Source organism: Oculina patagonica, chromosome 4 (assembly GCF_052425735.1).
Source record: "Oculina patagonica isolate OP01 chromosome 4, crgOcupat, whole genome shotgun sequence".
NCBI classification, from domain to species: Eukaryota; Metazoa; Cnidaria; class Anthozoa; order Scleractinia; family Oculinidae; genus Oculina; species Oculina patagonica.
This window is the reverse complement of record NC_135761.1, coordinates 48,059,667-48,086,894: the sequence shown is the minus strand read 5'-3', so window position 1 is coordinate 48,086,894 and position 27,228 is coordinate 48,059,667. Positions and strand designations below refer to the sequence as shown.

The window sequence follows — 27,228 nt, the reverse complement described above, 5'->3', positions numbered from 1 at the left end:
TTTTCAACTCTCCCAACATTCACTAAGGTACCCATATAACACAAAGAATGAAACTTAAGACTAATATCACATCTAAATAGTCTGTTGAAACGTTATGCAAGCAAGTTCAGGATAGGAATTTAATCTGACCCCTCCCCTTGTGCATTCCACCCCTCACCCTCCCCTCCCTCTTTCATGGGTATAAGACAGGTGGCCTCTTAGGATTGCAGGCTCACCAGCTTCCTCATTTTCTCATCCCTTTTAATTTCATCATCATCTGAAAGAAAAGTAACACAAACCCTCAGAAGAGGCTGGTATACATACCTCCATAGTGAGGCCAATGTTCAAAAACAAAAGGATCACATAATATATTGGAAACAACAGAAGCTGCCATCACACAAGCAAAAGACTCCCATGACTGACGTGTACTGCTGTCTGCAAAATGTGACACACCCTTCACAACAACCCATTCTGACTTCATGTCATGGGCTGCTGCAAAAATGCCTACAGAAAAGACAAAAAATGAAAGTAAGCAGTTTAATTTGATAATTAAGACAAAGAAGACAAAGGGGATATGCTGCACACCATAAACACTTTTTTACTGTAAGTATAGGGTGACTGGTTATACCACAGGCAGACCACCCTAAGTATGTGTGTATTAATGGTGCATATAGAAGAAATTACATAAACATAAAAATTACGTTGGCTTCTGATGTCATTATTGCATGTTGCTAATGGCAACCACAGATTTATCAGCAATGAGCATCATATTATAATAACTGTCTAAATCATTGTGTGTTAAATTTATATTTTGATTTGGAGATTATAGCATAAATGGTTTTAAAGTTACAGAGCTCCCCTTCTTTCCTTCCCCCTCCACTACCCCCCTCCCCCCCCCCCCAACCTCCACCTCCCATTCCAGTGCCAAGAAGGTTAAAAAAAGCCTGGTCTGAATAGGGCAACCATGTTCAATATACCCGTACTGTGTCGAGTCAACAGCGGTAGTGACGACCCAACACAAATGGACTGGTCACCAACATCTTGACGATCCGTACGGATTGTCACGACCCGTCAACCGGAAGTCATTTCGTGAGAGAGCTGAACGGAAGTTAATTCTAGTCGCCGGAAGTGGTTTTTCTCATGCGACTTTCGGGTGTATTGGACAACCCTCGAATAGGGTTCATGTGTAACCTCAGCTCACCTTTTCCTTCTCTTTCTGCTGCAATGGCTCCTGGATGTAATTTACATTGCTGTTCAACACTAACTGGATCAGGACAACTCAAAATCTCACCATCACAGTGTACTTGGACATCTTTTGCTTCTGGGTTTTCTAATGGCGCCTCCCAGCCATCTGCGGCATTTCTGACAAGGTTGCCAATATCTTTGCTCACTGGGGTTTTGTAGGCATCTGTTGTTAGCTTAGAGGATATAACCACATCTCCTAACTTGGCTTTTTCACGACTCAGTCCTTTACAGGAGCCAACACAAAAGGTGACCTTGGGTCTCAGCTGGGTAACTGAATTTTTAGCAACAGTTTGAGAGCCACCAGGATCTGATCTTGAACACCTCACTAAAGCAACTTTCCATGGCTTCTGCTGATCACCCATGTTTCCAAAGTATGCATAACCAAATGATTGGAAATAACTTCTAAAGGCATTTCTCAGGTAATAATGACATGCCAAGAACTCGCTATTCTCGACAGTCAATAACAGAACATCTACTGGGAGCTGGACATCACTTGAAGGTTTTGATGTTTTTGGAAGAGCACTGAGTTTGGTGAGTTTGATACTAAGAGGTGGTGGGTCTCCATCGTCATCCATTGAACTGCAACCTCCATTCTCAGGTGCTGACATTATGACAAAGTGGACTTGTTAGAGATGTGCCTACGAGCAAAGTATAGAAAGGAATTCAGTGATTTCAGAAAACAAATAAGCTTTTTAATGAAAATTTATTCTCTTGGAAAAATATAAACAATAAACATCAGTTTATTACTGGTCATGGCTGGTTATCCTTATAGTACTGCAACTGTACACTGTGCCTATGGCTTCTCTCTAATATATCTAATATCTCTAATATCTCATTATAATATTCAGCATGTCAGTGGTTGTGAATTAATTGATGGCAAACTAGGAAAGGTTTCAGGTACAAAAAATTAACAAATGTGCCAACTGTCAACTACTGACAAAATATACATAGTAATTTTTGTGGTTACCAAGGTAACCTCTATGCCACAGTCTGGGTAAGTAAGTGTAAGTAAGACCTTCCGAAGCACGAAGTAAGAACGAGACCATACTGAAACGGCACAAGGATTTCTCAAGTTCTCCAGGTAGCTTGTTACAATTACAATACAATTCTTTAGAAGGATATATGAGTTATGGTAATGAATTGTTAGGATTTACTTAAATACGAGAATTCCGATTGAAAAAAGCCACTTTCACAATCATTATGGCGCTTTCGAACTGTCCACGATCGACAATAGACTGCTTTGATGAACCGCTGGCCGAACGTAGTTGGAATATGATGATTGCCACGTGCATATCCATGGCCGAACATAGTTGGAACATGATGCTTCGCACATGGATATTCCTTCGAAGTAAGACTTTCCGAGGCACGAAGGAAGAACGAAAGTGTACCTGAAACGGCACAAGGATTTACCTAATAACTTCTGGCCATAAAACTCTTTCTCGTACCGCCCTTTTTTTCGGGAATGTTGGCGAAAAAATTTACCAAAAATTTATTCTTCGTTTGATTGCTACAAATTTTGGTAGAATGCATGACAAGGTTATTACCCAATCCCCCTGCAAATTTGAATGTAGCCTACACGACATATTCCGCGATAAGTAAAATGGGAATTCAAAATGGCGTTGGACCCGAGGCTTTTGTGAATGGCATTTGTCAGGGCAGAGAGAGCTCTTGAATTTGTTTTAAGAGCAAGAAGGCAGTAATAATAGAAAGTCTATTGATATTGATCGTCAACTGTGATACAACCCATGAATCAATCAAAATCGAGGTAAGAGTGGTCTGAAATGCACTGAAATATTATTTATATTTACTTTATGCATTCTAAACCTTGCTTGTTGCTAGGAATGAATGTCTGAATTTATCTCTGAGTATAAGGAGATAATTATATTTTGCAGAAAAGGGTATTTGGGACAACAGAGGTAAAAAAATATTCAAAATTCTGCAACGCTACTTGGCCAAAAAATATATGCCAAGTTATGCAAATTAGATTATTCATGAAGCTTAGATACCGTAAAGATCAATGTATAAGCCGCACCTTTTTACTCAAAATTAAAGTCAAAAATCGGGGGTGCGGCTTATCTACAGAAACACCTCTGGTAGAAGTTCTCAAAGGCCTAATTAACATTCATAAAAAACTCCTCAATAGATCACTGAAGAAATATATAACAACCTGAAAACTTTGTTGTTGTTCACTGCCTTTGTTTTCCTCTGCAAAGCTGTTCGAGGCATGTCTTTCTGCCCGCATGCGAGAAAACATCAAGATAATCGCAAGTACTCACAAGGCAAATGGCCGATCGCTTCGCTTTTTTATTGACCTTCACAGCAAATGCAACTATTGGATAATCAAACTCATATTCTGCATGAAGTTTTTATCCTGTTGCGGGTAGCGGTTTCCAAAAACCTTGAAAACGTGGTTTCTTCCGACAGCCAAACTAAAGGAAAGCGCCGCCATGTTTGTTTTGTGATGCCCAGACTCCTCTCTACATTTCAAAGCTTGGTTACTAAGCATTCATTATTCGCATACGAATCGTACGAAATAAAATTTCATTGAGTGTTTTGAAGAAATAACCTTGAAAAAATGGTATAAAGAGAGCATCCGAGTTCAAAATATTGTGAACTCAAACTAAAAGGGAGGTATGACAAGTAAAATTTGGCTTTCGTAAGATTTAATTCATATTAAACATTGCAACAACTGCCGTGTTTGTTTGCCCTTGTTTGTTTACCAATAGAACTTCACTTGAACTTCAAACTTTATTGTCTGTTTTTTTTTTTTCGAAATTTGAGCTTTCAAATCGGGGGTGAGGCTTATCTACGGGTGCGGCTTATACACGGAACTTTACGGTAAATTGTAATAAATTCTATATTTATTTACTGCAGACAGTAACCACATGCCCTCTTAGAGGGCTTTCACTGTTATTATGTCTGTGCAGTGAAGTAATAACACTTAACTATATACTTATATTTTACTCACCCATTCTTGCTGAAAGAATCATTCTTAAACTTTTGATTTGGAGAATATACATTCAAGAGGTCTTGGCCCTTTCTTAATATTTCCTGCAAACAAAACAATCCATTGAATACTACTCTAATACGGACACCACTTTAACGAAGGACAGTAATATAATAGACTATAATATATAAACACTTCAATCTATAATTTGAAATTGACACCTTTATTTCTAACATGGACACCTCTTTAAATATTTATATGGTCAGCAAGTTAAAATAATTATAGCCACCCCCTTATTGAGTTATTTTTTCAAAAATAGCTCTTAGTCGGCGCGATGGACCTGTAATCAGTCAGTGAAGTATGTGTGTTTGTCACACCAATCAGATTTCAGGTACTATCAGAACCAATCAAATTGCAGTTTATAAAGGGGAAGCAATCTGACGAAATTATGTGTCGCAGCGTGTCGCAGTTCGATTTCGTTGAAAGATTTTCAGCTCGAAGATTAATTGGTGAGTTGTGAATTATCATGGATTTGAAATGAACCGGTACAAGTATTAACTTTGCTGTTAAAAGCAACTACGATCAATAGCAAAAACAGAATAAGAGCGTGCCATTCCGTGACAATTTGATAACTCAATTAGTTATTGTTTTTTATAGAATTTACGTTGTGAATGAATGAAAATCGTTGTTGAACAGTTCTGACAGGAAACAAATACTCCAGGTGTAGTGCGCTTTAAAGAACTTTTCCGAAGAAAGTGGTTTTTGATTTGATTCGTTTATTACTTCGTTTATTATAGTACTTTTCGTTCAATGTCTATATGGAGACGTGGCTTTTTCGAGAAAAACAAGGGTATCGTGTTACGTTCGTTTTAAAAACAAAGGTGTCATGTTACAAAAGTCAGAAAAACAACAGTATCATATTACAGTGTTTGACAAAAAGCCAAAAGTATTCCGTAACAAACAAAAGTAACACGTTACGGTTGCTAGAAAGCTGGCAACAAAATAACCGCTTTAAACAGAGATAAGAACGTGCCATTTTGTGCATTTTGATAATTGAATTAGTTTTTGTTCTATCAATTAAATGATGAAAATGTACGTATTGAATAAAACAGTTCTGATGTATCAAAATGCACGTGAAAATTATTTTGTTTGCAAGCAAATTTTGTGCAAAAAGTGACTCCGTGGGCCGCCATACATAAATAGCTCAACCCATGGCATAAACCATCCCAACAGGACAATCACCCAGTTTCATCCCAAGCCACCCCATAAATTGAAAAAATAACTCCTGCATGCTTAGCGTGCCTATGTTATATAAATGGAACTCTACAATAAATAAGGTGACTGGGGGCATTTGTCCCTCCAGGATCTATATCAATAACACTCAAGTGTAGTTATTTTTATAAAATCATGTTAAAATAAACAAGGAGAAAAATATTAAGCTCACCTACGAAGGCATAATGACATTCTTGTCCTGTGTTGTAGAGAAATCACATGATGACATTTAAGGCCTGCAGGTTGATTGCACTGAAAGAAAAAAGAAAATTAGACCTAAAACATCAATAGTGTATCTTAAAGATAACTAATTACTCTACGATGACAATAATATTTGGGTTGTGTTAAACTAAAATTTAATGTGAGACTTTAGCTCTACAATACAGATTAAAACAATTCTACCATTGTTTGTGTATGCATGTAAATTCACCCTTACATAACCTAAGGGCTCATTAACTGTCCAGTACTAACTTAATGAATATATTTTGATGACTAAACAACTTTGTGTAGCTCTTATACAGATAATTCACTTAATAGACTGGGGGGACTCCCATTACGAAAGGTACAAGGATGCCTCTCAGGAAATTTGAATTGAGCCCCCCCCCCCCCCACACACACACACACAGTTTTAAAATTGTTTGTATCCTAACTAAGGAGGTGTAAGACGTTTTCTAACTTTTGTCCTGAATACCTTCCATATGCAAATATATGAAAAGTAGTCCGAGTACAAGAAGACCAAAATGCGTTATTCCCCCATGCCCTCGGATTCCATAATCGTTAACCCCCCTCCCATTCAGATTTTTCATGTTTTCGTCAAGCTCTTTAGAATTCCTGTCAGGGTTCGCAAATACGCCCAATGTGGCGTATCTTACATCAAATTATTTCAAATGACTCGATCTGTACATAGAGACAGTCATTATGACTCAAGAGATTCTGGGATGAGAATGTAAAAAAAAAAAACAAGACTTTTCTCCTTACCCTTGTTCAACAGATACAACCTACATTAACTTTACACTGCCCCAAACTGGTGCAGAACATTAGAATAAGAATATCGTGTGATGCAGGTGTGTAAATTTGGAAGATAATACGATTGAGGACCAGTCGAGTGCACTGACATATCCGCCATCTTGAATTTTGAGCCTTATGGGTCAGCAGTCGCTCCCAACCCACGTGCTTCAAAATGGCGTCTCGAAGCATAGCAAAAGAGTTTTCCACTCAACTGAATGGACTAGATATTTGTGGATCTGCTTTGACAAGAAAACAAAGAGCGAATGAAGAAGTTCATCAATGTTAAGCCCTCTGAAGCTTGATGTAGAACCCACGCAAACACATGCCTGATCAATCGATACTTGTCTTGTATCCTGCTTCCGCAACGCGGTCGTCAGTTCGTGCTTTATTTGCAAATTGGTAGTCCACAAAATAAGCATTTTCAAGGAACACACTCTTGTTTTCTCCTCTGGAAATCCAAGATCTGGAACTCCCCCATGCCTTAGGAATTCCAATCGTAAGTATCTCCCCATGCCTTCGGAATTCCAGTTCAAAGAACCCCCCCTTGCCCTTGGATTTCCAAAAAGCCGTCCGTGATATGGTACGGATATTTTCTGGAATCGCCCAATCAGAAGCAACGTAACATATCATGTAACTCAAAGTGTAACTTTCACGAAAAAAAAAAAAAAAAACAAGCCAATGTAATACTAACTGCGCCCTGATTTCATAAGGGTTGCACAATGATTAGTTGAGGCAAATTGATATATAATTTCCCGGAATATTTTGGTGGCATCTATTCCTGGATCTATTGAATCCCACACAAACATCTTCCCTTACCAAGTTATTGAAGCATTTATAAGCCACAGCCCACAGGGAAGCAACCAGTTCTATATATTTTATTATATTTTATATATTTGATCAAATTACTACAGCTTCAGCTGATTAATCAATGCAAAGCGAGAACATTAATACAAAAACTATTGCACAGAATTCAACTGCTAACAAGAAACCCGATCAAATTCCACCACATTAATACTGTAAGAGAAATTATGCAAGTTGCGCACATTTTTATGCATGTAAATCGAAAGTGTAAGTGCTAAAGGGTTGTCTGATTTTATTAGCCTGTGAACGCAGTTAAAACTGCGACGTTGTAATCTATGATACGACTAAAGACAAAAAAGCTTGTTACTTCAGTGAAAAAGAAGGGAATTATCTTTTTTAAAACTAAACATAGAAAACCACGATAGACACGATCAACAAAACGAAAGCTTACCTTCTCCTTGAATTCAGACACTGAAGCAGGAAGTTCAACTCAGAACAGCTAAACTTTTCACCAAACACACGTGAAGACGGAAGTTACATATTTGATAACACACTGATTAATCTTCTGAGCTTTTAGTTAGTTTGTTTATCACCCAAAAGGACAGTAAACGAACGAGAAGCTTTCCTAGCAGCGCACAGCTCAGATGCAATCAACCAGCAATCAAAGAAATCCGCCCGTCCACCAGACTCGTACCCAGTCATCCACGCGTTGTCAGAGAAGCAGACGTTGCGTGACTAACAACTCATTTGCATTTTGAGTCACGCTAAACACGCGAACTTTTCTTTCTAGGTTTTTTTGAAGCAATAAAGAGAGCAAAGGAAGGAATTTACACTTGCATCATTGCTAACTTAACAGCAAGTGAGCTTTGTATAGCTAGCCTGCGTACAGCAATTTCATGCAGAAAAATACGTCACTTTTCGTCCTGGCTGGGCTCCTGGTAGTCTGAATTCCGTGACTTCTGTCAGCTGTTTGTTTTCGTTATACCGGGGAGTATGGGTTCTAATAAGCGTCCCCCCACTTAATTTGTTTTTGTTAATGACGTTAATAAGCTGGAAAGTAGAGAATAAACTTTATTAGTTAATTTAATTCGCGTTTTTTTCTTAAGAAATACTTCAATCGATTTCTTAGAATTTCATAATCGATATCTGACTTTTTTGGTAATCGAGCTTGATTTGTTTTAGTTGAAAGTGGTTTTCTTAAGCCTTCTTTTTCTACTGATTTGCGATTATTTTTCATATGTCACAGTGAATTTTTTTTTTTGTAATAGCCTAAACTGTGACAACGGGTTTTGTCGTTCTGAACTCTTACAATGAGAAAACGGGCGATGAGAGGCCTTGCAGCTGAGAAACTGGACTCGTTGAACTTGACTGGGGAAAATTAGCCCTGAACAACTCGCTTGCTGCGGGAGAGGAACTTGTCACGGGTTCCAAAGTACCGTCGGATCCGGTACAACTGGAATAAGGACACAAGAACTTGGACTTCACACGTTTATTCGTCTTCTTCGGCGTTACTCGATTTACAGAAATAAGAACGCTCTATTTATACTTAACAATTTAGAAGATTGCACAAGGTAGAGCGAATGAGTTAAGCTGGAAAGTCTGTAGGCTAAGGTATTAAAATCTAAATAAAGACAGCTTAAGGCTTGTGGGAGGCGCGGTGGCCTAATGGTTAGCGCGCTCGCCTCCGAGTCGAACGGCCCGGGTTCGAGGCCTGGCCGGGGCGCTGCGTTGTGTTCTTGGGCAAGACACTTTACTCTCACAGTGCCTCTCTCCACCCAGGTGTATAAATGGGTACCGGCGAATTTACTGCTGGGGGGTAACCCTGCGATGGACTAGCATCCCATCCAGGGGGGAGTAGCAATACTCTCAGTCGCTTAATGCTACGTAAATTGGGATAAGCTCCGGCCTGTATGGGCCACTAGGCTCGAAGCAGACTTTACCTTTAAGGCTTAAACGAGGCCTGTAAAAATTCAACTCAGAACTATTTATGAAGTACAAGACTGAATAGAGTCGGCTTAGTTGAAGCCGTCAGCCAACTAAACTCAATTTTATTAAAGGATAAAGATATAATATAACTATATGTTGTATATTCAGCCTAAAAGCTATACCAACATACCTGATTCTCGGCAAGGATCAAAACAGAAATTTAATAAAACTTTTCTTTGAATCAAGATCTTAACAGTGCGTACATGAGAGAACAGGGCAGAAACGGGCAATAGGTGATACAGCTCAAATCACCGATTTCGCCCAAACTTAGCATAAATGTTGGGTATGGTGAGCTATTCACTGTGGCAAAACATTAGCTCAAAATATTTTATTCCCTTGGAGTTATGGCTCCTTTTGCAAAATTGGCCATTTTTCACTAATTTATGCATATTTAATTAGCTGACTTTGAATGACCAGTTCCACAAGAAAAAAAGACTTCTGAAAATAAAATTCACTGCATTATATTCTGTGGTTATAAGGCTTTAAGTACAATAATTTACTTCAACCGTCCGATTTGATTTCTTCTCCTCAAACAGACTTTTGGAAGGTACACATTTCGTACTGCTGGAAATAGCCTTTAATTAGTGCCAAATATCTCCCATGAGCAACAACTTATATACATTATTCTTACATGGGTAATGAAATCCATCATTTAACTTCACAAAAATGGCACAAAATGTTTGGGGACCAATATATTTTATTCTTACTGAGGAACTAAACACACGTGACTTAACGATTTCTTGCTATTTCATCAAAATTCACCGAAACACAGAAGCCATTTATTTACTCAATTTGGCACAAAAGTGGTACAAAATAGCTAATCAAGCATACATCTATCGATAACAATCAAAATAGTGGCGAAGAAAAGGCACCTAGGGCATTTTTCGGAGCATTTTCAGCGCCATATAAGCTTCTTAATTCGGCAATGTTGTGATAGCAAATGTAAATACAACAGCGAAAGATTTTCTTCACAAGCTCGCTCAATCCAACATCTAGGCACATCAAAGTTAAGAAAAAAGAAAGTAATGCTACATGCATGCCACTTATCGACACTGAGATGCTTTCTTGTGAAGATTTTGTTCTTCTTGCTGTACTTCGATCTCAGTTGACATGTGTACTGTTGCTTTAAGGCGCGCTGAACTCAGCCAATCCATCGTGGTTCATACTTCGTGAAAGGTATAAACAGGTTGTCAATAAAGTCATTCAAAGAGCTGTTCAAAGTTCACGGAGGGACAGTTCTCTCAGTCAGTTTACATGATATAAATTTAACTGGAAATAAACAGCCGCTATCCCCCGCCATCTTGGATTTATATTGAGCCTGCCGTTTCAGTCAGCGGTACGGCCCGTTCACGTGTCCTCACGCGCGACCACACGCGTGTGACCACGCGTGTTCATAGATATATTTGCTTTTCCTCCGCGAATGTTCGTTTTTGTCATGGTAAGTAGATTGCGTTTGTTATTTACATGACAATATTTTTCAATTTGTCTTAGCAACAAAAATTTCCTCCGCTGCAGCTTGATGTGTGTACTGCAATGCTCATTTGTAGTTCAGTTTCCTGTTATTTCTTTTCGCTGGTGGGAGACCTGATGCAAAAGAGACTAGAACGCTAGAACTGGGAAACCCGTGCAATCCGAACGGAGTTTCCGGAAAAATTACCGTTCAGTAAAAGAGTTCTAGAATTTTTCTGCTCAACGATCGTCATGCAGGACAACGGTGAACCTAGAACACGTATATGTAACGATGAAATCAAAATGTCAACGTCTCCCAGTCACTTCCCAGACATTTGTATTTTTTAGTTATTGGTTGTTCAAATTTCCTTTCCCTGGGGAAAAAAGTTATTAATACCGCACATAACGATTACATGCTTTGATTAAATTCCTCTACCTAATGAAGAACTTTGTGGGATCTTAAAAAGGAGAGAAGGTACAGATTCAGTCTCCAAGCTGCCAAAAATTAATATTAACCCTTTCAGCGCTAAGTTTATCTAAAAACCGGGTTTTTTACCGTTAAACTAAATTTTTGGTGCTATGATCCTTAATTTCCCTTAACTTTGCTTAAAGAGCACTTTTCCACAATGCAGCAAGATTTTGATGAAGATTGCATGGAAATCGTTTCCATTGTTTTTTTATTGCTCCTTTTCCTTTCGTTCTTCTCGGCTTTGTTATTTCCACTTCTTTCTAGTGTATCCGTCCTTCCTTTAGACCAAAAAAGTTTTGATTAAAACATTGGTAACTCTGAAAAGAGGACCTCGATCTTTTACAGGTGTTTTGGCCTGTTTAAGCACCGATTTTGCTAAAAGTGATTGACTTCAGGATACGACCGATACGCAAAATGAATAGTTATTTGAAAAGGTCAAATCTAGCTCTATCAGATGCTTATCGAATTATCACTAGAATCTGCTGACTATCAAATTAATGACGTCATGAGTGGTTCATTGACTGCTCCTCCAAATGTCGACAAAAGTCGACTTTAGCAGTTAAAGAGTTAAACAGAAGGAACAGATGGACACAGGCCATGCTAACAACCTGACAACCGCCATTTCGTCGAATGTCCACACTCGCCCCCTCCCTTACCTCTCAAAAAACACAGAAACAACAAAAAACAATGAGCATACTCGCTTTAACCTGATATAAGATGAAAGAACTGGTTGATTTTTAATGGTTTACGACATTTCAGAGACTACCCGTATTTATTCGATTAAGCGCCCAACCTCGAATAAGCGCCCACCTAGCAAATCGAATAAGCGCCTACCTTGAAGGTAGGAAAAAATAATAAGCGCCCAGAGGTTCTTAATTTCTAAAATTAATTAAAAATGTTTACTTTTAGGAAAATATGATACGATTAGTGCTTTATTTTGACATAACTCTCAAGGTCCAAAAATTTAATTAGCGCTCAGGGCGCTTAATCGAATAAATACGGTACTTACTCTGATGAAAACGAACATTCGTGGAGAAAAAGCAAATATATCTATGAACACGCGTGTGGTCGCGCGTGAGGACACGTGAACGGGCCGTACCGCTGACTGAAACGGCAGGCTCAATATAAATCCAAGATGGCGGGGGATAGCGGCTGTTTATTTCCAGTTAAATTTATATCATGTAAACTGACTGAGAGAACTGTCCCTCCGTGAACTTTGAACAGCTCTTTGAATGACTTTATTGACAACCTGTTTATACCTTTCACGAAGTATGAACCACGATGGATTGGCTGAGTTCAGCGCGCCTTAAAGCAACAGTACACATGTCAACTGAGATCGAAGTACAGCAAGAAGAACAAAATCTTCACAACAAAGCATCTCAGTGTCGATAAGTGGCATGCATGTAGCATTACTTTCTTTTTTCTTAACTTTGATGTGCCTAGATGTTGGATTGAGCGAGCTTGTGAAGAAAATCTTTCGCTGTTGTATTTACATTTGCTATCACAACATTGCCGAATTAAGAAGCTTATATGGCGCTGAAAATGCTCCGAAAAATGCCCTAGGTGCCTTTTCTTCGCCAATATTTTGATTGTTATCGATAGATGTATGCTTGATTAGCTATTTTGTACCACTTTTGCGCCAAATTGAGTAAATAAATGGCTTCTGTGTTTCGGTGAATTTTGATGAAATAGCAAGAAATCGTTAAGTCACGTGTGTTTAGTTCCTCAGTAAGAATAAAATATATTGGTCCCCAAACATTTTGTGCCATTTTTGTGAAGTTAAATGATGGATTTCATTACCCATGTAAGAATAATGTATATAAGTTGTTGCTCATGGGAGATATTTGGCACTAATTAAAGGCTATTTCCAGCAGTACGAAATATGTACCTTCCAAAAGTCTGTTTGAGGAGAAGAAATCAAATCGGACGGTTGAAGTAAATTATTGTACTTAAAGCCTTATAACCACAGAATATAATGCAGTGAATTTTATTTTCAGAAGTCTTTTTTTCTTGTGGAACTGGTCATTCAAAGTCAGCTAATTAAATATGCATAATATAATATGCATTTTGAGCTAATGTTTTGCCACAGTGAATATCTCACCATACCCAACATTTATGCTAAGTTTGGGCGAAATCGGTGATTTGAGCTGTATCACCTGTTGCCTGGTCCTCTCTTGGATGCACACTTAAGTTTGAACAGCGATAAGTGCACGCGCGAGTATCTAACCTTATATATTTAAGACAAAGGTAGTTTACTTTTAAGTATTGCCGTTCCGGTTTGATTACAAATTTTATGTTTTTACAGTTGTTGGTAAAGTTAGTTCTAGAAGTCCATTTTAACATACTTTTCAAAAAACAATCTCTTTTGACATTAATAAATTTTCCTTGGCAGTTTGAAACAATGAGTCCTCTACTTTTGATAATTTTCACCTAACATTGACAAATTTCCTCTGACAAAACAAGGTGCAAAACAGTTTACAACAAGTTACTTGATTATCCAAACCGTAGATTTCCCAAACAAGTGACCTCTTGGTTTTGCTCCTTTCCAAGTCTGTCCAAATTAAAGGTCAATATGGTGAGGTCTTTACTGTGCGACCTGTGCGGTGAATACTTTAAATTCCAAGAAACACTCAGTTAAACTAATCACCGTGTGGTCCACAGGGAAGAAAGACCATTTAAATGCATTCTGTGTGACAAATGCTTTAAGAGATTTGCAGATGTGAAGGAACACGAGAAAACACACACTGAACGAGATCGACCTTTTAAATGCACCCAGTGTGAAAGTGCTTTTATGACAGCAAAGAATTTAAAACAACATACTCTAACACACAGCAAAGAAACACCATTTAAATGTACATTGTGTGGAAAGGGTTTTAGAACGGCAGTCATGCTTAGGAATCACAATAGAGTTCATAGTGATGAACGACCTTTCAGCTGCGACAAATGTGAGAAGCGCTTCAAAACTGCGGCAGAAACTAAGCTGCATCAGAGAGCTCACACTGATGAAAGGCCTTTTCAGAGTAACCTTTGTGAAAAGTTTTTCAAAACGTCTGTGAATTTGGGACAACACATCAGAAGAACCCATAGCGATGAAAGGCCATTTAAATGTGATTTGTGTGGCATGTCATTCAAAGTAAGGAATAAACTAAAGCGACATGAAACTGTACACAGTGACAAAAAGCCTTGTAAATGTCCTGATTGTGGAAAATGTTACAAGGATATCTCTACTCTGAACAGACATAAACGGGTGCACACGGGCGAAAAACCACACATATGCTCATTATGTGGAAAGGGGTTTAAATCATCTACTAATCTGTCTAAACATTACCAATGTCACAGTGACGAAAGACCCTACAAATGCAACCACTGCGATGTAAGATTCAAGACACTCTTTGGCAAACAGAAGCACCTTGTTATACACAGTGAAGAGAAAACATTTCAGTGCAGCGTATGTAAAAAGATTTGTCAGAATTCACATCAACTCCAAGCTCACCAGAGGGTGCACAGCGATGAAAGGCCATTTAGTTGCAGCTTGTGTGAAAAATCCTTCAAGTAAAATTTTGAACTAAAGAAACACCAAATTGTACACAGTGAGGATAGACCATTTGAGTGCTCCTTGTGTAAAATATGGTTTAAATCATCAGAGCAACTGAAAAAACACTTTAAAACATGTTCACATTTGAAGTCTTTGGAAGCAATGCCCACAGACAAGAAGCCTTTCAAATGCAGTCAGTGTGAACTCGCTTTTAAGACAACGTCAGAGCTGGATGAGCATGGGAAGGTTCACACTCGTGAGAAACTGTTCGAGTGTTGGTTATATGTTTAACACAGAAAACTCTCACAGCAGCATACCCAGTCATGCATTAACAGGCTTATTAACCCAAGAACAAACATTACAAACAAGCCATAACCTGGTGCTCATCCACTACAAACCTTGACACATTTCAATATTATTTATCTATTTTTAATTAAGTTATTTTTTATTAAGAAAACACAAAATTATCATTTTAACTCTGCCAGTAGGCATGCTAGAATTTTGCTGTTTATCGGTGGTCCCACAGCATCTTGCATGTACCATGGGCAGTTTTTATCTTTCTCAAAGTGAAACCAGTAATTTGAGATGGCAACTTGTTAAAGTGCCTATGACGTAAAAATTAATTGATACTTATTTGAAAGACTTTTACAAATAAAGAAGAATGGCGTTTACGTTTAAAGAAGAATGGCGTTTGCAAATTAGGAAAGTGATGACGTCATAAATAATTGTTCCACTAAAAGATAGATCACAAAATCAAGGATATCTCTGAAAATGTATGAGTAATATTTTTGAAACTTGGTATCGGTAGTGACCTTCCTCAAAGGTGCAAAATGGCTCATACTATGATGTAACCATGGCAACACTGTTGGTTCCAGTCTCTTTCCGTCATAAACCAAATATCTCCATTTGCAACCCTTTAAAGTGGGACAGAGGTTCTGGCCTGGAACACACATGATGCCCATATTACCCTAACTATCCTCATTAGCTTGTTGGAAGTGGATCATCTTTGGTTAAGCAAAAATTGGGGAAGTCAGTATTAATTAAAATAGGTATTTGCAGCAAAACTGTCATGTTTTGTCTTTTGTGGTGTACATTAATGGTGCCAAGTTTGAAGAACACAACACAAATATTCCAAGAGATATTCCTGATTCAGTGCTTCATCTTTTTGTTGAACAATTAATGACGTCATCACGTTCCTTATTTGCGTAATACAAAAACGTAAATATCTCTTAAACGAAAAGATATTGCAAAAAACGCCTTTCTTCTTTATTTTGAAAAACCTTAAAAATAAACAGCAATTATTTTTCACTTCATAGGCACTTTAAGACCAACTTGATGATTATTTAGATTAATAATAATAAAGATGGTGATGTTTTTTTAAAAAAAAATTATCGTTCTGTACTTTTCCCGAAAGACTCACTTGGTGGTTGAATTTTAAGCTCGGTAATAAATAATGAAGTTGAGTTTTTCAACAATTACACAAGCATGGGACAAAGAAAAAAATATACAGACTCGTAAGCAAAGTTTCTCCCCCCTTAGAGAGTTCGGGGCTACACATAAATTATCAATATCCACTGGCTGATCAGTTTCCTTATTTTCTCAACCTGTTTGACAATGCAGTGATTTTGCTGGAAAATCAGAGTTCATTTTTCTTGGGGAATTAAAGTTTTAAACATATTTCTTTTGTATTTTGGAAGAACAGTTTTGATTGTTGAACCCCAGAGGGAAAAAAATGCGTGAGAACTGGACACGTACGCGAAAGTGAAAGTATGAGGGGGTGGGGGTGGGGGATGTAGGGTAAAACTAGAGAGGCGTGTAGTAGTATTTGGAGATAAGTGACCGGTTTCTTTTTTTGGTTTGCTCAAGCTCAATAACCCCCACCCCGCTTTCCGCAATGGCACTCGTTTCTCTTACATTGAAAAGATGGGGAGGCTGTGAACGGTTGCAGATTGCAGAGGTTATCTGAGCCTGGTTGGCGATGCTCTTATATCATCGAAAATGTAGCCCTAGTACTCCAAGAGTGGAAGATATGCTGCTTCTTCTCTCTCAATAGAGTTTTTGCTGGGGGAGGACTTAATCGCGCTACAGGTGCGAACTTGTAGGAGGGGTCTGGGGCCTAGGGGTATTCTACCCAAGGAAATTTTGAAAATTACGTGGTCTAATACAGCTTTTTTGTTGTTGTTTTGGGATAGGAAACCAAGCAGCTAAAAGCGAACGCACAGGCAAAAAAGAATGAATATTCGGTGCAGTATATTTTTATTGAAATATATTTTTACTGCCTTGGAAGCAAACAACTTCTAGCAATTCTTTATAAGTACGAGAATTTCCTTCTTATCTTTGCAACACGTCGCACGGAGTTCAACTCGGTGAACTACGTGGCACATGTCCCCGTGTCATGCCTCCTTCTGTGTAAGCATCTTTTTTACTTCAAAAAATTTTGCTAATGGAAGTCGCTCGTCCCAAGCCTCTGGACTATGGACCAAAAACACAAGATGAACAAGTCTTAATAAGTTGGAAATATACTTTATTGTATTTTTGTCGGTAAGAAAATTATTTACATCTTTATATAATCTATCAGCAAATATCTATAAAACTAATATTATCAACGTAAGTAAGCTTATCTTGTCAGTCAGCCATGTGTGTTTTAAAAAAGAACTTTGTAAGTTCAGGTCGCACTTCCTTGTTGTTCAATTTAGAAAAACACAAAATAAACAAGTTTTTAAACACATTTACAAACGGTCACACGGGTATAAACGACAATTACTAAGAGAACAAAAAAACTTTTGCTTTTTGTCCCTGTTTTCATGCATTCGTTCACGTTTAGAGAAACTTAAAAGAACACGTCCACAGCACAGCTTGTGTTTCTACGCCATTTTCCTTGAAATGCACTCGTGTTTAATTTCTTGAATTTACAACGATAATTGTTAACGATAGGCGTCAATGCTTTGATGATGTTTTGACGACCTTATGCATCAGTCAATTGAAACCCCGGCCCCCCGACCCCCGGGACTTACCGGGGAATTTAACATTTACCAAGTGTTAAAACCCGACTTATTTCCCCGCCCTAGGGGCCTAGACGTCTGTTAAAAGCCCCGCATAGCGGGGGCATCCGAATCGACTTAATTTCAGGATCATTCAGGAAAAAACCGGACAAAAATCTTGATTTCGTTGCAGAAGTTGAAAAATCTATTTTTTTCATTTATTGTCCATATATAGTTATGAGGTCGGAATGAAACCTGATGTAGTTTGTTTCCGCCAAAACCTATTAAAAAATTGTTTTTCGTGGTCAGAGACACAAATTTGTCAAATGTAAAACCCGAAGTTAGCCATTATAAACACGCCTGCCGGAAGACCCATAATATCGGGGTGTGATTGCCCTAAGGAACGTATTTCAGCTTTTGTTGACCATCAAGCATCTACTTTTAGCCGATAACACAGCGACAAGCTTCGTGCGACAGACTTTAATAACTTCATTGTCGATTCATTGAGAAGATTACACTGCCATGCCTAAACAGCCTAAAAAAAGCTTTCCTTATCTCATTAACACTGTATGTGAAGCATACAGAAAATTTCATCAAGGAAACCCTCCCGTACCTAACAGGTTTTTAAGAGAGATGCTCAGTGTGATCTTTCAAGAAAACTCGTTCCAATTTAATGGAAAAGATTATCTTTAAGCACAACAAACAGCCATGGGCACGACAATCGCCGCAGTTTCTGCCGTCATCTTCATGGCCAAAATAGAAAACAAAATACTCAGGCAAGTACCAATAAGCCTATCCTTTGGAAACGATTTATTGACGACGTCTTTTAAATTGATGTGGGACACAGGAAGAGACAATTATATATAGAAGAATTTCTGCTAAAGGTAAACAGCTTTTACCCTACGATATAATTCATGGCTGAAAACTCAGAAACAGAAACTACTTTCTTGGAGACGATAGTGTACAAAGGTGGCAGATTCCAAGTACAAGGAGTCTATTTTTATCGTGCGAACACATTAAATACAAACCGAGGCGTCGCCAAAGGCTTTATCAAGGAAGAAGCGTGGAGACTTTTTTGAACAGATTCCTCAGAACGAACATTTTGAGAAAAGCATTTAGTCCTTTATGTTAAATCCCGGCTGCGGTCCCCGCTTCAGGTGATCGCGTGCTGTTAAATCACCCCTCCACGGCCCCGGTCTACTGACATTTTGTTAAAACCATCGCCCACCGTAGCCTGAATTTCAGACATCCCTCTGTGCTCGCCTACTCGCATTAATTACAACCAAAGTGTAGTGACGTCACCGGACGGCATTAGAGCCAAATGTGTTCAGACGTCTCTTCTGGCGAGTAGGCGAGCACAGAGGGATGTCTGAAATTCAGGCTACGCTCACCGGGGCCAACGCGCCGTTAAAAGTGCATTAAATCCCGGCTTTGGACGCGTTAAATCTCCGCTAAGTTCCGGGGGTCGGGGGGCCGGGGTTTCAATTGACTGATGCATTATGACACCATCATCTAGTGCAATATTTACAAACTTTTGGTAGATACTGGTTTCAATGCATGTCTAAAATGTTGTTACAAATAAGAGATGTCACTATAGCCTGGTTTTCACAAGCGACGCAAGCACAAGCAGTTTGTGCCAAGTGAAAACGAACGTCGACAAAAGCATAAGCACACGATGCTTACTAGTTAGAAAGCTCCGTTCTCTCGGCAAATATGGCGACAGAAACGCTCAGGCATCGAGCCAGTTGTTTCCTCTTCTACTTTTGTGACGAAGAAAGCGAAAGCGATTATCAAAGAGGAGGAAAACGAAACTATCACAACCTTCGCCACTTTTTTCAAATGCACAGACGCGGGGGAATCTCAGGGAATCTTGAGCGAGTGCTTTAATTGGTTAAACACGGCCAGACGTAAACAATTTTCTTGTGGTTATGCGGCTTTACGTTTTCACACGAATGCAAGCACAAGAAAAGGAAACATTTTGATCCTTGTGCTTGTGCTTAGAAGCAAGTACTTATGCTTGCGTCGAAGCCGTTTTCACGGTGAATTAAAGCTGTCAAGCTGGACTCTATTCGTTCAAAACGTTTTGATGTTGCCATGATATTGTTCAGTCCTAACATCAAGTGGCATCACTGTTTTTCGTGGTAGCATCTTTTCAATTATTTTCAGTATTCATTCCTCCTCGGATCATCCCACACGTACTTATAAACCTTTCACCATCTTTGTAAACATTTGCCTTTATAATAAAGTGATGATAACATTGAAATGTCAAAGGATATGCCCTCTATAACTAAGTTTCATTCACAATTTGCTGATTGGACATTTTAATCAATATGCTAATTTAATATTTCCTATACCGGGGGGGGAAATTAAAAAAACAGGGGGGGGCTAGCACGAGGGAGGGGGCTATAACCGAATTCTACATACAACATTTCCTTAGCTTTTCAGTGCAGACTTCAACCTTGTACAGGCCCTGTACTTGGCGACATGACGGAAAAGAAAAGTTGGTTTAAAACCAGCAAATGAACAAGGTTAGAAGACACTGGATCTTACAGGCAGCGAACACGCGCACACACAAAAACAGAGAATATCCTAAGATATCTAAGATGGCTCCCCTGCTATTCTGGACGCACTGTCTACGACCAACAATCGAATTCTATCAAATTATTTCCGAATGATAGGTCAATGTTTTCCAAAGTTTTAAAGCCATTGCGTTAAAGCCAAGAAAGTATGACCGGGCCATGTCCCACCCGGTATAACTGCGGAGCCACCTTAAATCAAAGCTATTGGGAGAAAGAACTACAGTGATTTGAAAACTTCTTAGATACAGGGTGCTCTCACAGTAAAGTTAGTCTTAATTATCTGCGATGACCGTCTTTTTTTGTGTGGCCGCCATTTCGATTTTTAAATACACTGTTGGTTAGTAACTCAGAGATCTGGAACAGAAAATTTACGGGGACACGAATTACAGTCTTTTTTGGGGACATCCAATTGTTCACCAAAATTAAGAAATTTTCCTCACGCCCCGAGCAGTTTCTGAGGGTTTGTCGGTTCTAGACTTGACACTAGTTCGAAATGGCCGTCACACCGCAAGATTAACGTTGTTTTCTTTTACTTCATGTGAGATCCCCCTGTTCTTTTGTTTTGACTCAACGTGAAGTGTTCCCGTGTTTGATTCCACTACTAGGTCCCAGTCCTACATGTTTTAAACACACAGCGGTCAAACATAAAATACTCAACGCCACTACTGGTTTTTAATTGCCTTGAATTTCGTAAGATTTTGGAGAAAAATTAATGAAAAAAAAAAAATATTTTTTTGAGCGAATGTTGAAACTTTTCGCTTTAAAGTAAAGGACATAAAAAACCCCGAGACAGATGTTTGCATTTCCCAGCGTCAGTTTTGGCGGGAAAATGCAAACGCACCGAACATTTGACCACTGTGTGCGTAAGAGATGGCAGGTATAACTATACACATAATACCTTTTGGTCTAGGTGTGTGGAATTCTGACAACTCATTGCAAATCAGTCGTATTGACTGTTTTTATTCTGTTGATCACGTGACTCATTTTCTGTTTCCAGTCTGCCGCTCGTCCTCTTGTTCAGTCGCTGAGCCAGTCTCTAATTGTTAGTCTCTTTGCAGTCGCTGACACAATCTGACTCAAATCAATGACCCAGGCCCCAGCTCGTCTTCTGATTCATTTGATGGCACAGGATCCGCCCACGCACTCCTTCCAAAGTCGTCCTCTGTTGGCCATTCATGTTCAGGTTTGGGGTTCCCTTTCCGATCCTGTCATAAATCACAAAACAATGCTAAACACAATCCTCTCTATCAACACACACTGGCCATTATTTGTGGACAAAAACTCGGTGTAGCTTTAAAAACTGTAGTCGTTCCCAACAGTTATTTATATTATGTAAAAGCATGCAATAAAAATGCTTTTTTTATTAAAAACGGTTTTAGCATAAAACAAAGATCGCTTGCAAACAATGCCTATAAAAATACTAAAATTTCAAATGTTGTACATAATTATTAAGGTATATGCTAAATTTCCATATCTCATGCGACATTAATATAAAGGAATTTTTGTTCTTTGGTGTAGAAAACGGTACTCAAAAGCAAACTATCTTAGTTGTTAGTAGCCTCAGTGTTAAAGGGAGTCAGTCTCCTTCACGCCATCTTTTTTGTAAGTCTAAAGTTCCCTACATTGGGAGGGGGTAGGGGGGGGGGGGTGGGGACGTGGGACTGACCCATAAAACTTCAGCAAAGCCTGGTAAACGAATAAAATTTCTACCAAGATATACACATGCTGTTCTATATTTTATGGTAAAATATTGACAAATCTTAAAAGAATCTTTAACAGGCGTTTACAAGTTTATTCACTATTATTTCGTTAGCTACTTGACTTTTTAAAAGCGATCACTGGGCGTAGACTACAGTAGCGCTATGGGAAATTCCCTTAAAAAATAAATTTATAGCCCCTCAGGCTTTGGAAAACGCAAAAACAATGTAATTTCTGGTCAGGCTTTGATTTTTATTTTATTTTAGAAGTGAATGGTGTTTTCGTTCAAAAACTCTCTCTTCAGTAAAAACAGTATGCAAGCAATATCTTTAAATCTTAGATTTGCGGGGTTTTTTTCGGGGAACCTTTCGGTTTTCCACAAATATTTTCTTTTATGTTAGGCCAAATAAAAGACAAACAAAATTTTCTTTGTACTTAATTGAGGAGTAACGCCTGTTGTTTTTTGCTCGTTCCAACTTTCCCAATAACAAACATTAAAAAAAGAGAAGCGGCCCCCCAAAAATGAAGCGGGCGAGTCGAGAGACATATTTTTTCTTGGTCTAATAGAACAATAGATCTTCCGCTGATTATTAGCTAAGGGACTTTCAGTGAAGCTTAAACAGTCACTAAAATGAGGGTGATAAATTTCTTCAAATTTCTATTTCACAAACATTAAAGAATTGGCTGTTCAACTACATCCGCCTACCTGGAAATCACAAAGGACACAATTTAAGAAAAGAATTGTCACACTTTCTAAGCTCAGTATACTGCAGTAATAAATGATTTAATTCAGCATCAGATTTTATCTTGTATCGCATTTTGAACCGCAGAAAATCTTTTAATATCGTTCACATGGACTTGAGTGTTACTTGGAATAACGAGCATGAATAAAATTTCCATAGCTTATCAAAACAAGGTTTTTCTGACGTAAACAAGTTTCTTTTAAATGGGTTCCTTCGTTTCTTAATTCAAAATTGATTAATGAATGGAAAATTTTACAAAATGATTGATTTTTGCATAGTATAAAGCACACACTCTTGTTTGTCTTTTAAGAACGCCAGAACTCGTAACTTTTCCTTGAATAGTCCTTTCCCTTGAATTTATTTGCATCCGAAAAGCCAAACATTTCCACCATGTGATTTGCTTTGAAATGGTATTTCACTTTGGGTCACTTTGCACTGCTGTTTCGCGCCTGTGAGCTGCTTTTCGCAAACATTGACCATATATTGTTTAATTATCATTAATCAATTGTAGTCACTATGAATCCAACAGGAAAAACAGGCACAACAAGCAACATACGTAACTGTATCCCACGAGTCAGTATTCCGTTTAAGATACTGTATTTAAGCGCCGTACAAAAAGCAACTGCCAGAAAGTAAATATAATTCACTTGATAGTTGAAATAACTCTCTCACGAAATGTTGTTTCTGGATGAAAAAATGCAAGACGTTTATCTCTAACGACATTGCATGCAATTGAGATTTAAAAACGCCGAAAAGTGAAAATGAGTCTCAGACAAGCAGAGCTGCAAAGCACTGCACAAGCAAAACAAATAAGTTTACAGCAGAGCCACAACAATGTAAGCAGTGAAACTTAAAGAGATATTGTATCCCGCTATTACACGTCAAATGAAGGTTTCTTGAGTTTCATTTTTTACTAACAAATTAAAATAATTTGAACGGACTTATTGTCAAACGAAATCTCGCGTTTGTTCGTCAAAACAACGGAATGAAAATAAATCAGGAAGTTTAGAACTCAGTCGTATTCAGTATAAAGGCAACCAGTCGAAACAAATAACAACAAAAATCTCAAAACTTACGTGGTATGATGACACAAAGTAGCGGATGTTGCTCTGACGTACAGCTTCAGTCAAATCATTCACTTGTTTCTTTGTCATCTTAACATCATTAAGGTACAGGTACTCCAGGTGAGGAACACAGCTGAGATGTCGTGTGAGATCACTTACTCCTTCACCAAGAGGGTTAGATGACAAGTTGAGCACACGCAAGTTAGGAGCCTGGGGCAGAGATCTGGCAATGACAGCAGCAGCCTTGGCTGTCAAATTGATATGCTCAAGTTGTAACACTGCAAGTCTGTTTGTAAAGTTAATACGCGAGACCATGGTATCTGTGAGGGTCTCTGACAACTCAGGAGCACCTTCTTTACCAAAAATATGTATCCTTTGTGGAGACGACACAAAAGGTAAAACCTCAACAAGCGTCTCCATCTCTTGGCTTTCTATATCAACAATAATAATATCACTGACACAAGACAAACAATGTGGAGGTGTATCAGTGGTGCTATCATTGTTTTCAGTCAAACATAAAGTAGTTCTGTTGTCTTGTTCATTTGACTGGCCACCAACTGACTTCTTCTTCTGAGTAGGCTCTGGCGATGAAATGGGGCTCTCCTTAAGCATTTCAGTGGGAAAAGTGAAGTCGTTGTCTTTTCTGATCTCAGTCATATAAATGTTCATTTTCGTCCCTTCCTTCTTCAGAAAAAACTTATCTACTCGGGGAAATTGATACTTTATCAGAAAATCTGAGGCTTTGTTTTCGCCCGAACAGCTGACAAGAACTGCATTTAAATCTTCCACTACAGTGATCACGTCATGATAACTTTGTTCTGTATGCTTGTCATAAAGGGAGTAAGAGAAGAAAATAAACTCTGGCGCCTCGGCAAATTTCAGCAAGTGTTCACTAGTAACACTATGTAGACGCTGGTCTGAATCAATAAATAAAACACCTCCAACGTAAGACAGAAACATGGAGTAGAGATCTCGTCTCTTCTCGGCTGCACAGCAAAAAAAGCTGTGTGAAATAAGTGTTAAAAACTGTTTTTGCTGTTCTGACAAATCTCTTATAGAAGGTGTCTCAGTGAAGTTGTACTCTGTCAGACCTTCCTTCTTTCCTACCATCCCCAGATGATGCAGAGCAGCGCATGCAGCTTCTGCTGACAGCTCATAAGCAAATTTGAGAACTTCAACCATTTTGAGGATCTTTTCAAATGAGTCAACATCGGACAGACATCCTGTACTTTGTTCTTTTAACACCTCCTCCTTGAGATAAAAGGCGGCAAGAAACTCCTGTAAAGATTTGTGAATGAAAACAACATCTTTCTCGGGAGTCAAACTCGCAACATTCTGAACATGAATCAACCCGACGTCAATTAATTTCGTACTAAAAATGTCGTCGGGCAGTTCACTGACATGAAAAGAAAGACAGCCTTGCAAAAGAGCACCAAAGGCAAGCTTGCCTAATTTACAAAGCTCTTCTTTGTAGTCATCTACTTTTCTAAATTGCTTTGCATCTGCATCTTTTTCGGTCAGGTGGTCCAACAAAGTTTGAATAAAACCTGTGTAAAGGCCGGCCCGTGATTTTGGCAGCCCACTTTGATGTTTTCCCTTCCAGAGTAAACACAGCATCAGCAGGAGAAGAGGTATTTCCGCCATGGCTTTGAGACCTTTTTCTTTCAAATCTTTTACAAACTCGTCAACGTCTTCTTTATCTTTGAGAAACCTTCTTGCAAACGCTCTGATTTGATTTTCGCTTTTGAAGCCATTGATCTCAAACTGAACATGGCTGGGGCATCTTAATTCATCAACTTTCATATACCGCGTTGTTATAATGACGTGACAGTCTCTCAGTAACGAACTCTCCCAGATGTCACGGACCGGTGATTCTTCTCCAGCACAGCTGTATTCATCATAGCCATCCAAAATGAGTAGCACCTTCTCCTGATTATCACGGATGTAATTAAAGACATCATCAACTGAAATCACGCCGTCACCAGACAGTAGTTTAGAAGCCTTTAGAACATCACGGATATCTCTCAAATTACACACATCTCGCAGTTTAACCAGAAGCACAAGATCAAACTTCATTAGGATTCTCTTTTCTTGTTGTGACCAGTCGAAAGCAGTTTTTTTGGAAAAAGTACTTTTCCCTATGCCTGGCCGGCCAAAGACTAAAATACGCTTAGGGTTGGGATGATGCTTATCACCCTTGCATATGTCGGTATAGTCTTCAAGTTCCTCTTGTGTAACTCCACTTGGCTTCCTCTCATCCCTTACCCAAGATAACTGTGTGTATATCTCATCTATGTGAACAGCAGAGCTTTGTTCCCACGGGACAATTTTGACCTTACTGAAGGTGTTGTAATGAGACTGTAGCTGTTTTTGACACTCCTCCACGAACAGTTCTGTAAAACATAAAACAGAAATGAGTATAAATTTAAAGCACTTGGGCCCAGTTCTTTTCACCAGACACCTAATTGCGAAATTACCTCGAAGACCTGACCAACTTGATAAATAAGTTATTATAATGCATGGGGGGAAGTCTTTTAGTTTATTCTTAGGCCCTGTTTACAAGTGGATAGGGTAACCTTACTGCCAGGGTAACCCTAGCAAGAGGGTTAAAGATAGCCTGGGCCGCTTTTTTGAGGAAAACGTTAATAGGTCGGGTAACCCTACTGCCTGGGACGACGTAAACGGATTATGCTTTAGTTAACATTGTAAATAAACCAACGCAATGGATAATAAACTTAATTTTAATGACTTCCGCTTTTTCGCAATTTCCGTTCCAGTCAATCAGATTTCAATTTCTAAGCTCAGTCAAATTCCAAATTCTGTGGGTGCTAGGGTTACCTTAGCGCTAAGATAACCCTACAGTAGCTGGGTGCTAGCGTTAACCTAGCACCAGAGTAACCCTAGCTTCCTTGCAAACACGTCGTTGAAAAAGAAGTGAATGTGCAAGTGCAAGGGTAACCCTTGGCACTAGGGTTACCTTACCTCCTTGTAAACAGAGCCTTAGTCAAGTTCAGGCCAGACAAGCAAATTAAGCTGGTTTGTACTCGCAAAGAGTTTTGAAGAGAAGGTCAAGATCTCTAGCCTCTTACACTGACTGACAGAAAATTCTTACAGGCGTATAATCTATTAGCCTTTTTGGAAAACTGTGTCATAATCAAGCGTAGACTCTGAGACTGCCGTTACTTTCTTGTCCACCTTGTAAACAAATTAAGACTAAATTCATATTAACCTTTGCGAAAACCACCGTGTCAGTGTTTTGAAACCATGATTGTTTCCCATTTTGTTTACCAATAGAACTTCACTTGAACTTTAAACTTTACTTATTGTCTTTAGTGTTTTTTCTTTTTCGAAATTTGAGCTCCCAAATCGGCGGTGCAGCTTATGCACGGAACTTAACGGTAGCACTTTTATTTCGGACGTTTGTTGCTTCTTAATGATTGCAGTTGTGACAAAATTGTATTCAGGAAAAAAC

The 27,228-nt window shown here is 38.7% G+C and overlaps 2 protein-coding genes, 1 long non-coding RNA gene and 1 pseudogene across 7 annotated transcripts in view; 1 reads left to right on the top strand and 3 right to left on the bottom strand.

Moving 5' to 3' along the window:
• The window catches only part of LOC144652484 (uncharacterized), a 214,025-nt pseudogene extending 206,130 nt beyond the window's left edge, over positions 1-7,895 (bottom strand). The window contains exon 1 of the transcript XR_013570550.1: positions 7,704-7,895. The product of XR_013570550.1 is annotated as an uncharacterized LOC144652484 (transcript). The remainder of the gene's footprint in view (positions 1-7,703) is intronic.
• LOC144652487 (uncharacterized) overlaps positions 1-27,228 on the bottom strand; it is a 90,508-nt gene that overhangs the window by 16,237 nt on the left and 47,043 nt on the right. Inside the window, exons 2-3 of one of the 3 annotated variants that reach the window (XM_078512502.1) lie at positions 1,181-1,862; positions 304-483 (exon numbers count right to left, since the gene is read on the bottom strand). The exons of 1 other annotated variant lie outside the window; for it this stretch is intronic. In XM_078512502.1, coding sequence (XP_078368628.1) covers positions 304-483; positions 1,181-1,832 — 832 coding nt within the window. In that variant the 5' untranslated portion in view covers positions 1,833-1,862. Of the gene's footprint in view, positions 1-303; positions 484-1,180; positions 1,863-21,229; positions 21,457-23,768; positions 26,150-27,228 lie in introns of those variants that run through there. One more of the 3 variants, XM_078512500.1, reaches the window with a different exon arrangement.
• The window catches only part of LOC144652695 (uncharacterized), a 34,367-nt gene continuing 25,959 nt past the window's right edge, over positions 18,821-27,228 (top strand). Inside the window, exon 1 of the long non-coding RNA XR_013570607.1 lies at positions 18,821-19,305. This is a non-coding gene — a long non-coding RNA (uncharacterized LOC144652695). The remainder of the gene's footprint in view (positions 19,306-27,228) is intronic.
• Positions 20,094-27,228, bottom strand: part of LOC144652494 (uncharacterized) — a 105,778-nt gene continuing 98,643 nt past the window's right edge. For both annotated transcript variants that reach the window (XR_013570557.1, XR_013570558.1), the window contains one exon: positions 20,094-21,230. The gene's annotated coding sequence lies outside the window, so the exon portion shown is untranslated. The remainder of the gene's footprint in view (positions 21,231-27,228) is intronic.